Source organism: Lathyrus oleraceus, chromosome 5 (assembly GCF_024323335.1).
Source record: "Lathyrus oleraceus cultivar Zhongwan6 chromosome 5, CAAS_Psat_ZW6_1.0, whole genome shotgun sequence".
Taxonomy (NCBI): domain Eukaryota; kingdom Viridiplantae; phylum Streptophyta; class Magnoliopsida; order Fabales; family Fabaceae; genus Lathyrus; species Lathyrus oleraceus.
In genome coordinates, this window is record NC_066583.1 from 18,578,721 (window position 1) to 18,592,074 (window position 13,354).

Below are 13,354 nucleotides of genomic sequence, written 5' to 3' on the forward strand. Positions count from 1 at the left end.
TATATATATATATATATATTATGGTCAAAAATTTAATAGGAGTAATCTATAATTTTATATATTAAATAAACAAATATGAATTAAAAAAAAGAGAAAACAAAAATAAATTGTAAAAGCACGACCCATAAAGAAATATCTAGAAAGCCCATAAAAACAAACAAGGCCCATAAAAAACGTAAGATAACACCAAAATCCACCTAAACACGAATATACTCATAAAATAGGGTATTATTCATCGTAACGGTTACTATAGCTATAAAGTTAGGGTATTTCAGTCAAAATTTATACTAAAGTGTACATTTTGCATCAAAAGAACATAAGCACAACCAAAAAGATAACATCAACGGTTGCTACAATACTTGTAGCCAAAGTGTAAAATCGAAACAACCAAAATCATGTCGGGATCTGGATTAAGGAACGAGTGTGAGTTCCCTCCTGGATTCGACAAACCTTATGAATCACCACCACAACCACATCTATTGGGTTCACAAAGTACCTTTCCTCGCCATCTTTCTCCTCTTCCTTCTGAACATATAAATCATCCGCTTGAAATTATTAACCACTCTGATGTGCCATTTTCTCCAACTGCTCCTTTGTCTCCCACCTCAACCAACACTCCTAAGAAGCGTAGAGGTCGGCCTTTCGGTTCTCGCAACAAAAAGCCATGTATGGATATCATTAACGGTAATCCCTTTCTTCTCTCCGATTAGATGATTTTTTTTAATTATATATGGTTTGAAAATAATGTTTGATTTGTATTAAATTTTTTACTTGAAAAATTGAATTTAGTCAAACAAAAAATAATTAAAAATGAATCCTTTGTAAATTAAGACTAAAGTGAATGGATCTAATTTTTATTTATTTATTTATTATTTATTTGTTTATTTATTGTTTACCATATTGGTAAATAATTCTATTTCCCTATCTCATTCGTTTTTTTTACATATTTTATTTTTAATTTTCTATAAAAAATAATTTTCTATGTATCTTTTTATCATTCCTTTGTATTTTTGTAAACTATAGATATTTTCTTTTTCGTTAATTTTGATATTATTTGCAAATAAATATATATGATGTTTTTTGGTGAAATATTTTTTAGGTATGGATATATCTTCACTTAAGTCTCACATGATCTTCGTGAATACTGGAGAGGTACTGTATTAGTTAATTTTTACAATTATTGTTTAAAATTAGTTAATAATCTTTAATGATTTGTTTATAAATAATTATGTGTTTTTTAATCTTTAATTATTTTGTTTATATTTTTTTATGTACCTCTTATTAATATATCATTATTTTAAGTGGTAAATTTTTTTATGAATAAATTATTTGTTGGAGTGATATTTTTTTAATTTATCTTCACACCCATCACGAAAATGAAACATACATATAGTTGAACTTGATTTCATATTCTTGAATCAAGCATCTCTCTCTTATAAGTTCTAATAACGTGTCTTTCTTACAAGTGTATATCTCATTAACTGACTTTTGAATTTTTCATTAATCTCTAAAGTTTGTTATACCAAAGTCTTGAATCATAATTTTTAGTATACCATCCTCAAATATTTTAATTGTTTCTATTTTTCATATCATAACTTATAACAAAAACTAAACAAATTTTAGTTTTGGTCTCAAAAAAATTTCTTTATTAGTTACACCAAATTTCCTAGAGATTATAGATATCTACCAGATTTTATATTTTAGATTACTTGTTATTATTGCAATTTAATTATATATTAGTTTAAAATAACTATTTTTAGTTAATTGCTTAGGAACCTGATAGGTTCTTAGAAGTTGACTAAACATGAGTCACATTAATGCATTTTCTATCACACTTCAGATCAACCTCTCTATGATAAAATTAATTAGAAAAATTCATTTCAATAAAATTAGTTCAAAATTCAGTTCACTAAATCTCTATCTATGAAACATCTCATAATCAAGATGTAAGAATTCTAATATTTTGTATTCTATAGTTAGTTATTTATTCACAAAATTACTTACTCTCCTTTTCTCTCTCTAAATGGAATTATCAAAGAGTCTATAACCTAATCTATATCAGACATATATCATATTAGATTTGTTTAAGATTAAGCTAAACCAAAACATTTATGAATATTTATTTAACATCTAAAAAATCTTAGTCTTAACACTATATCTATTGAAAATAATATTGTTTTTATATTATTATTAGTCTTCTAATAATATGTTTATTATTGTTTCTCAACTATTAATTTTTCTTATATTTTGATATTCAGGATGTGTTGGAGAAGATTACAACATTTTCCCACAGTCTCTCGAAAAATGTAACCATTATATCAGCAAATGGGGCAGTGTCTAAAATAAAATTTTCTCAATCTCCGTCATTTGTTGAAACTGTGACCTATGAGGTTTGTTTTACAATTCTAAATTATCTATATCTCTGAAATGTAATTTAATAATTTTATTAGTGTAAAAATATTGCATGTATTGTTATGTTTATTATGAAGCTTTTTATATATACTCTGGAAAAAAATATTTAAAAAAGTTATTTGACCACTAGAGCACACACCAACACCTATATTGTACATTTATATGGTGTTGATATGTGATACGATGTTACATACATGGTGTCGATTTTAGGTGTCTTTATAACATGACTCAATAATATTAACAAGTTTGTTTGGTCAATTTTTGTTTTTGTTAGGGACGATTTGAGATTTTATCACTAAAAGGTTCTGTGTTTGTTGGCACAAATGAAAGTGAACAAAAAAGAGTTGGTGGAGTAAAGGGGTCTTTTGTTTCATTATCAAATAGTCATGCATTTGGTGGTAAAATTGTTGATGTTTTGATTGCTGCTACTTCAGTTCAGGTACACTGTTTGATTCTATAAAGTTTGTATATACTATTTGAATTTTGAATATTTTTTTTATATTTCAATTCTAAGATAATATTACATAATGATAATGTTGATTTTTCAGATAATACTGGGGAGTTTCTATTCGGAGGGTCGAGAAGTAGTATTGTCCAATCCAAATGAGCCTCATGTAGAAGGTCCAAGTAACCCTCTCTCGGTGGTTCATCCATCAACATGAATATTGATATCCTAGTTTAAACTATCCGATATCATTCTCTTGTTGTTATATTCGTTTATTTGGATCAAAAGAACATCATAAACAAGTCGTATTTGGTTTGATACTATGCATTTTGTTGGTATAATATTTGATATTGTTTGGATTTAATATATTTTATGAAATTATAATATAAGTTATTATCAATTTGATATTGCTTGGATTTAATGTGTTTTATGAAGTTATCATATAAGTTATTAGCACTTGATTTTATGCTTTAAATGATTAATTAGTTTCATGTTGATGGTTGATTGTCAATTAGGAACATGTGAAGGAACCTGATGTTTTCAATTATAGTTTGGTTTGATTTGGTAGGAAAATAAATCTTAATTATTGAATTAAATGTCTTACGTGCGAGGCTCATAATTCAGATGGAGATTCTTAAATTAAGATATAAATAAAACGTTAACATATAAAAGAAATAATTTAGCTAAAATTTAAATTTGAGATGTGACATCATTTTTTATAATTTAAGAGCACTGATATTGTTGTTGTCACAAAATCTCTCACTTATTTTTTTTCTTCTTAAAAGTTTAATTGTTAAAATTTTATATCTTGTGAAATCTTGCGATATTCGAATTTTGCTTTTGTATTGGGGCGTCCTTGTATAATTATTCTTTCTACTCTTTATCTTAAATAATTTTTTTTGAATCAATAATTTTTTTAAAAATTTATTGAATAAGTGATGTATCTGATCTATATTCATTCGAATACATCACTTATTCAATATAATATAGTTGACGATAATCTCTTTCTTTTCTTTCATTATATATTTATTTTTAATCATATATAGAGTGTAAGTAAATTTTTATTTGTTTTAAGTTTTTTATTTTGAAAATAAAATTTAATCAAAAAAAAAATTAAAATTGAACTTTTTGTAAAATATAATTAAAGTGGATGGGTTAATGTTTTATATATTTATTTATTATCATATTTATAAATATCTTTTTTCCTATTTCATTTGTTCTATCATTTTATGTATTTTAATTTTTTTCCTCTAAAATGTAATTTCCGTTTATTTTTTTCATTATTCCTTGCATTTCTATAAACTATAGATATTTTTTATTTTAATTTCATCTTACCCACAATATATATATATATATATATATATATATATATATATATATATATATATATATATATATATATATATATATATATATATATATATATATATATATATATGATATTTTCTTGTGGAATTTTTTCTAAGGGTAGATGTAATGTATCTTCACTTACGTCACAGATAACCATGGTGAAGAGGTATTGTATTGGTTAATTTTTACAAACTACTCTCTAAAATGCATTTTTAAGCTTTGGTGATTTACTTATAGATAATTGTATTTTTCAATCATTAGTTTTTTATTTTTATTTTTAAGTATATCTCTTATTAATATATCTATATTTTGAGTGGTAATTTGATTTAATTTTGTGAATAATTTTTTTTGGAGTGGTTTTTTATATTGAAACTTCTTCTTTATTTGCTTCTTTTTATGATCATTATAAATTTAATTGTTGACTAATAGAGTTGTTTTATTAGAGTTTGATTTAATTCATCCTTACAAAATCAACTTGTAAGGTGAGGAAATCACTTTATATAAATTCTTTAGAGGCTATATGTCATGTGGGATTTAAAATTTTCCAATACATGCCCACCAATTTTTTTTGGTGCGTGAATACAAACAGTGGGTGACCCATGGTCCGATCAATAGACTCTGATACCATATTAGAGTTTTGCTTAACTCATCTTTATAAAATTGATTTTGTAATGATGAGTTAGACAAAACTCTAATATAGTATTAGAGCCTATCGACCGGACCATCAATCGGATCATGAGTCGCCCACCGTTTATATTTATGCATCAAGTCCAAAAGAGTAATGGACGTGAGATGATGTATCGGAAAGATTTCAAGTTCCATATTAGAAAAACATAGAGCCTCATTGGCAAGTTGTGAAGCACATTTTCTAATATTTTAAAGATGCAACTATGATCTTAAATTGTGGTTCGCAAACACAATTGCGACATGAAGTGGCAGTCTCAGCAATACCATCAAACCGCAATTACAATGTGATATTCATGATGTGTTGAAGAAGGTTAAAGCATTTTTTCATAGTCTCTCAAACAATGTAACCTATTAACTGAATATATTGCTGTTTTGTAGTAGGTTAGTTATTTTAGTCTTAGGGTGTTAGAGTCTTTTTGGGCTTTCTGTATTGGCCCAATTACTTATATATAGCAATTGGCCCCTTTCCTATATGATCATTACAATACATATGGAGATTTGGATAAGTAAATGTATATGTCATTACCAAAAGGAATTTCTCCTTCTTCTCCAAATCAAGTTACCAAACTTTTGAAATCTCTTTATGGATTGAAACAGTCCAGTAGACAATGGTTTGCCAAATTATCCACAATTATGTTATCCAATAACTTTAAACAATGGCATCTAACCATTCTTTATTTATTCATCAATATCATACTTCTTTCATTGTCCTGCTGATTTATGTTGATGATTTAATTATTACAGGGAATAACCTAGACATAATCAACGAAGTCAAAGCCACATTAAGGCATCACTTCCACATCAAATACCTAGGAGCAATAAAATACTTCCTTGGATTGGAAGTAGCAAGAAACAGTTCAGGCATCAACATTAGTCAACGCAAGTACACCCTTGACATCCTTGCCAATGCTGGCCTTCTAGGATGCAAGCTTGTTGCCACTCCTATGTCTCGAGACATAAGATTAAAGGCCAATGAAGGTACCCCATTGGAAGGCCCAACTAGTTACCGCATACTTGTTGGACAACTCATATACTTTCTCAACACAAGACCAAATATCGCCTTCTCTGTTCAACAACTCAGTCAACATATGAGTCACCTCACCAACATTCACCATGTTGTTGCCATTCGTGTTATCCGATACCTCAAGAACTCTCCCGCTTAAGGACTTTTCTTCCCATCCAACTCATCCCTTCAACTTAAGCCTTTTTTTTACTATGACTGGGCGATTTGTCCAGATTCTCGCAAATCAATCAGCGGTTTCTGCATTTATATGGGAGATTCTTTAATTTCCTGGAAATCCAAGAAGTGGCCCACAGTTTCCCTTAGCTCAACGGAAGAGGAATATCGAGCCATGACTTCCACCTTTTGTGAGATGCAATGGGTAACCAACATTCTTCAGGAGCTCAATGTTCAATTCGTCCAACCATCTCTGTTGTTCTGCGACAATGCGTCTGCTCGTCACATTGCTAGCAATTCATCATTTCATGAGTGCATAAAGCATATCGATTTGGACTATCATCTTGCTTGTGAGAAGCTCCAGCTCGTATTATTCCATCTTTTGACCGTTCCTTCATCTCAACAGATTGTAGATATTTTCACTAAACCCTTGGATCTCAAACCTTTCTCTTTTCATTTGTCTAAGCTTGGAGTCTGTTCCATTTACCCCAAGCTTATAGGGGGCTATTAATTGAATAAACTGCTTTTTGTTATTTCGTAGTAGGTTAGTTATTTTAGTGTTAGGGTGTTAGAGTCTTTTTGGGCTTTATGTATTGGCCCAGTTGCTTATATATAACAATCGGTTCCTTTCCTCTATGGTCAGTATAATATACACGAATATTAAGTTTACTATTCATTTTGGAGTCCAATGGACCTCTTCTCAAAATCCTAATACATAATATAACCATTAGCAAATGGGATAGTTTCTAAAGTATGATTTTCTCAATCTCCACCATTTGTTGAGGTTTGTTTTACAATTCTAAATTACCTGTACCTCATAAATATAATTTAATAACTTTGTTAGTGTAAATATATTGCATGTATTGTTATATTCTTTAAAAACCTTTTTATATTTACCCTTTAGAAAAAAATATTCAAAAAAGTTATATTTGAACACCAAAACACACACCTATGTCGTATATTTATACAATGTTGGTATGTGATACAGTATGATATATATGGTGTCCATATAAGATGACTCAGTAATATTAACATGTTTTTATGGTCGATTTTTAATTTTGTTAGGAACGATTTGAGATTCTATCACCGAAAGATTTTGTGTTTGTTGACGCAAATGAAAGTGAACAAAAAAGAGTTGATGGAGTAAAGAGGCCCTTGCTTCATTATCAAATGGTCGTGTATTTGATAGTAAAAGTGACGGTGTTTTGAATGCTTGCTGCTACTGATTCATGTACACACTATTTGATTTTATAGTTTTATATATACTATTTGAATTTTGAACATTTTTCTTATGGTGGACTGTTAAGATAATATTACATAATGATGATAATGTTGATTTTAAAGATAATATTGGAGAGTTTCTTATCATTCTCTTGCTATTATGTGCGTTTATTTGGATCAAAAGAATATTGTTCGTTTTACAGACAAGTTATATTTAGCTTGAAATTATGAATTTTGTTTGTATAAAATTTAATGCCTTAAATGTAATTTTGATCCCTTTATTTTAATTTTAATGTTTTAGTCTCCTTTAAAAAATTAGTTTTTTAGTCCCCTTATTTCACATTTTATGAATTTTTTTTATCCCTTTTAAATTGTATAGTTGGCACTTTAAATGATGAGGTGTCACTGACTACGTGGCGCCACATCACACAATTTTGCCATGTTAATTAAAATTTTAAAAAATACATTTAATTTTATTAATCTTTATTGTTTAATATAGACAAATTTCATCAATTATTAGTTTCATTATTATATTAATAGGTTTAATTTGTAAACTTTATTTCAAAAAATGACCTTGGAGTACGAACTCAGCACAGCCAACAACTTAGACCACAATGCATACCACTAAGCCTACATTTTTCTGTTAGATTTAATTTGTTAGTTTAATTAATTTATTATCTTTTTCATCTAGCAAGTAAGAAAAATCGAAGAAGTATTTTACAATTTATATAATATAAAGTACGATATTTTACTGGACTATAAAAAAATCGATATTAAAGAAGTAATAATATATCCGGTGGAACAAACAACGTATTGTATTTATTGAAGTGTGGATATTATTGGACATATAGACATTAAGTGGTTCACAAAATTTATTCATGAAATTATTAGATTAAAGAAAATACTGGATAAATGGAGAAAAACACTTTAGCTTAAATCTATAAAAACAACAAGAAAATGTACAACTTGTATAAATAATAATAGTGGAATTAAACTTATGAATCATACTATAACCTTATTAAAAAGAGTTATTGAATAGAAACTAAGAATAAAACTCAAATTGTTGATAATTAATTTAATTTTATGTATGAAAGATCTACGAAGTGATCTTTTTATCATGACGTGTGATGAAGATGGATCAAAAGACTTGCAATTAATTTTTATTAATTTGGAGAAGGTCTAAGATAGAGTATTTGGAAAGGTTTTGCGGAGGAGAAGAAAGAGATTAGCATTGCATATATTTGATATGTCCAAGATATGTATAAGGAGTATCGATTAGTGCACAAATACAGCGTGGAGAGACAAAATATTTTTTCATAACAATAAGATTTATTGTTGGATCAAATAGTATATTCATCAAAGTTTTCCATTGGATATTAGAAAGAAAATAGAATTGAAGTATTAATATAAATAGAGATAGTAAGCTTGAGTTTTCTACACAATAATAAAATGTAGTATTTTAGGTATATTGGGGATTTGGATAGTTGTGTGTTTAGAGAGGGGTTTTTATTTTTCTGTTCAAAAATAGGTTGTTGAAAATGTTTTTTATTTTTTCGTTCAAAAATAGTTTGTTTAAAGAGTTTGTAATTTTTCCATTCAAAAATTATAATTGAGAAAGTTAAGATCATATAATGCCACAAGTCACACATTTTAAGTATCTTAAATCCATAATACAAAAATGATGGAGATGTAAATATTAGATAGAGTCTTAAAATAATATGTATAGTAATAAAGTTGGTGGAAAATATGTTCAAGTAGATTGGCATGTAGGGAGAAGATAAATAAATTTTATTGTAAAAAAAGTTGATCAAATGAAAAAAATTGAACAATTAAAAGTAAAGGAAGACCTAACAAAAGAGATAAATTAATAAAAAAAATCTTGTGATTAACGAAATGGATAACTATAATTTTCATAGAATATTATGACGTAATTTGATCCAAATAGGTCCCTTATCTTTAAAAATGTCCATCTTGATTCCATAACTTTTCAAAAAGGATCATGTTAGTCATTTTCGTCTAATTAACGACGAATTTAGTAACTGATTTTTGAGTTTTTTCGTCGTTAATAAGATGAAAATGACTAATATAAAATATTTTGAAGAGTTAAGAGACTAATATGAATATCTTTAAAGTTAAGGGACCAAAATGAACCCCAAAATTAAAATATTGGACTAAAAAGAGTATTAAGACTTTAAACTCTGAATAAAAATGCATAGTCAATTAGGTCTTCTTTTCACAAAGATGTCCATTTCTTTATCACAATTTGATTTATTACCTTAACTAGTGCAACTTTCAAGGCTAAAAATTAACTTTGTAAAAATTGGTCTTAATTTGTTGGGAAGAGATTTAAACAGGGGAGAAGGCGTGGCAGATCAAATGGGGGGCCAATTGATAGAAGATCAAATGGGATCTAAAAATATAGTTTTTACATTTGATGGTCCTACTAAAATATGCCTTAGATAATTCACTAATCATCAATAATTTCTTCTATTAATGTAAGAGCTTTGATCAATGAAAATGGGTTTCCTAAACGTTTTTAGGTTGATGCCATTAACATCGCATGTTATTGTCACAAATAAGATCACAATGAGGCACATTTTGGACAAGTAATGAAAAGTATTTCTATGATACTCTCAACCAATTACCACTCATTGCTCTGTATCGTAGCTCCCTATTTGATTAACATTTTTCTCTGGTACGTTGTTGTGTTTTTTTGCCTTCTTATGTTATATATTATTTTGCAATTAAAAAAAAGGATGGAGATAATTGTGTTAGACAATGAGTCACTTTTTTCTTCTTGTGGACATAATGGCATCAGACCCAAATATCAGTTCACGTTTCTTCATGCCTCTATCAGAATATTAATTTCTAAGTTTCAAGTGACATTTTACACATGTAATAAACATTAATGGATAAATTTTTTATCTTACGTCTGGTTAACATCATAACCTATATTAGAGATCACTGTTCTTCAAACCATCTTAGTTCTAATAATGAATGCAACCCTTTAACATGAAAACAATATGGTCCATAGAAGAGGAATTGATTAATTTAGTACAATAAATATTTTCTATGACAAGACAGTTATTAAGTCAATTAATTAGGTAATCCATGATTCATGTGAAGGAACATGAGTGACCTAGTGATGTAAGTATAATAGTGAATATATTTTATCGTATCCATAAGCATTGACGTGTTTACTAAAATTGTTCAATAGTTTCTATGATTTTAATGATTGTTTCTTAAAGTCTTTTTATGAAATTGAGATAAAAGAATGCAAAGTGCAAAGTGCACATAGTTCCTCGAACAAGTCTTTGTTTGGAGTCACGTGCCAAGTGTAACTTGAAATCACAAGAACATCAGATGAGTCGAAATCATCTTGAACAATGCATGTGTTGCCATTATCTTTACCTCGATGATCTTTCAGGCGTTCAGGGCACACTTTTCTTGTATGACCCTCCTTCTTATAGTGATAACATCGAATACCAGATGCATCACCACTATAAGACTTATGCTGACTTTTACCCTTCTTCTTGTCAAACTTTCCATCTCTCTTTGTGAATTTCACCTTAACCAACAGACCTTCACCAATCGAAGATGGCCTGTGCTCTTTTCGTTTGTTAAAATCCTTGGAGTACAAGGCTAATTGAACTTCTTCAAAGGTCATAGACTCTCTTCCATGCAAGAGAGTTTCTTTGAAGTGAGCAAGTGTTTTGGAAAAATCACACGACACTAACAACACTTGATCTTCATCCTCGATTTTTAAATAGATATTTTCAAGATCAAGAATCAGCTTGTTGAACATATCCAACTACTCATCCAGAACTTTGTCTTTACTCATGTTGAATGAATACAGAGCTTGCTTCAGGTAGAGGCGATTGACCAATGATTTGGTCATGTACAAACTTTCGAGTTTCTCCCAAAGACCCGACATTGTCGTCTCCTTCAAAACTTGTCGAAGAAACTTATCACCAAGGCTCAATAAGATGATGTTATGTGCTTTCTCTACCATAGTCATTTTTTATTTATCCTTTAACGCAACGTCCATGGTTGCGGCTCCCTTTAACGCTTTTAAACAACCATATTGAACCAGTAGGGCTTTCATCTTCAAGCGCCATAGATCGAAATCATTCACTCCGGTGAACTTTTCAATCTCATACTTTGTTGATGGCATCTTCTACATGCTCACCACACCAATTTGTTATGAAAAATGATGCCGCAATTACAAAATATAATTGGTTTCTTGGATATGAGATGACAAAAATAATTTATATGTGTTGGAGATTAAACAAAAAATCATACGAAAATGATTGTTATATTCGAGTCAAGAACATTTAGTGATCCTAGTCAAATGACAAGTAGTCTGGAATAAGATTAACATAAAAGAAGAGACCTACTTCCTATGATTCGAGTCAAGTTATACCTATGATTCGAGTCAAGTTATACATATGATTCGAGTCATGTAGAAAGCCTAATTCTAATCAATTTGAACAGAGCCAAACAGGAAATAAATGAAAAATTGTATGATTCGAGTTATCTGAAAAATGTGATTCGAATCAAATTTGACAATGACTAACAAGACTTGTGTAATTCGAATCATGTGTAACTTGTGATTGAATCACAAACACACAAAAAATTCATGTTCGCCTCTGTTTGATTTGATTCAAATCAAGGTTTGTGAGTGATTTGAGTCACACACATGAAATCACAAATTTTCTAGCTTTTCAAAATAGTTTGAGATTCCACTTCTCACATAACTTGAACCAACATCAAATATTGTTCTTGTTCTATTAACTCAATCAATTGACTTAAAACACATCAATCATACTCAAATGTAAATAATGGAATTATGCATGCTAAAACAAATGGATTCAATAAACAAAAGGATGTACAATTGAAGAAGAAACTCAATAAACAATAATAACTAAATAAAATGAAACAAAATCTTAAGAGACAAGAAACAATACCGTATTGGAGTTCTCCCCCTAAATGTATTAGAGACATGCAACTTCAAAAGGCAGGTCATATGAACAAACCATTCATCACGATACCCTATGAAAAATAAGTTTTTTTATATCACTTATTCTTCTAACACTATTTGTCAATTTTTCTACAAGAAAAACATATTCCTGATAGTGATGAAAATCAAGATTTAAACTTTCAGACCCCTTCTTTCGCAACAGATGTACGTCTCTCATCTGAAGAAAATAATTCAGATGATGTGCATGTTATTCATTATGATCATTAAGAAGGGATATGAGAAAACTAGTAAGTAAATATTTTATATGACTTAGTAATATATATTTATTCATTTTACATTTGTATTCTTTTTACTAATATATTTTTGTTTCCCGAACATGTAGAGGTGTCCAAGGATACCATATGTTGCATGATTTTAGAAATAAAAGACGGAAAATTAAAAACTCCTAAAATAAGTCTTACTCTTGGTGACATTTATATATGATTATAAATTATTTATGATAGTTGTAGTTATTGATCCATTTTGTTGATATTGATGTTTGAATATTGTCGTTGTTGTTGAGATTGAATTTTGAATTTTGAATGTTGTTCTTGTTGATGAAATAATTGGTTTAAAGATTTAGTATTGTTGTTGTTGATCATCCTAATTGGTTTCAAATGTTATTCAAATTATAGGTGCTTAATAACTAGTTACAAATCACAAAAAAGTAAAATTTGGACGACCTTCAAGAATTTGCATTTTGGTTTTGATTTTGTTGGTTAATAATTAATTTCAGTTATTTTTTGTAAAATTATAAGGTTTGTGCCATTTTAGTTTTGCAATTGGTATAAACATTAAATATTTTTGGTACAACATTTCTATTTCAAAAATGGGCAAAAGGTATCGTGTTTATGTTTCAAAATTGGGCAAAAAAGGCCTATAATACATGTTAAAACAAAAATATAGATAAATAAAAAATTAAAAAAACAATTTTTCCCTCGGTTATTATATTAAACCGAGGTAGTAATACTGACTCTATTACCTCAGTTTTTCTTATAATCGAGAGAAAATGTGGGACGCTAAATCAAGTTCTGAAAATAAT

General features: G+C 28.6%; 1 protein-coding gene across 1 annotated transcript; it reads left to right on the forward strand.

Moving 5' to 3' along the window:
* The first annotated feature begins 276 nt into the window (after positions 1–276).
* LOC127084196 (AT-hook motif nuclear-localized protein 10) lies at positions 277–3,285 on the forward strand. Its single transcript, XM_051024600.1, has 5 exons — positions 277–684; positions 1,100–1,152; positions 2,259–2,390; positions 2,687–2,851; positions 2,961–3,285. Exons 1-5 carry the CDS (start codon positions 396–398, stop codon positions 3,072–3,074), a joined length of 753 nt encoding a protein of 250 aa, XP_050880557.1. The 5' UTR covers positions 277–395; the 3' UTR covers positions 3,075–3,285.
* Positions 3,286–13,354: the final 10,069 nt, after the last annotated feature.

What these genes read in the sequence shown, in the direction of transcription:
- LOC127084196 (XM_051024600.1), top strand. Translation starts at nt 396, where the DNA reads ATGTCGGGATCTGGATTAAGGAACGAGTGTGAGTTCCCTCCTGGATTC. An exon ending in TTGAAACTGTGACCTATGAG is followed by an intron (nt 2,391 to 2,686) that starts GTTTGTTTTACA and finishes TGTTTTTGTTAG; the next exon opens with GGACGATTTGAGATTTTATC. An exon ending in TTGCTGCTACTTCAGTTCAG is followed by an intron (nt 2,852 to 2,960) that starts GTACACTGTTTG and finishes TTGATTTTTCAG; the next exon opens with ATAATACTGGGGAGTTTCTA.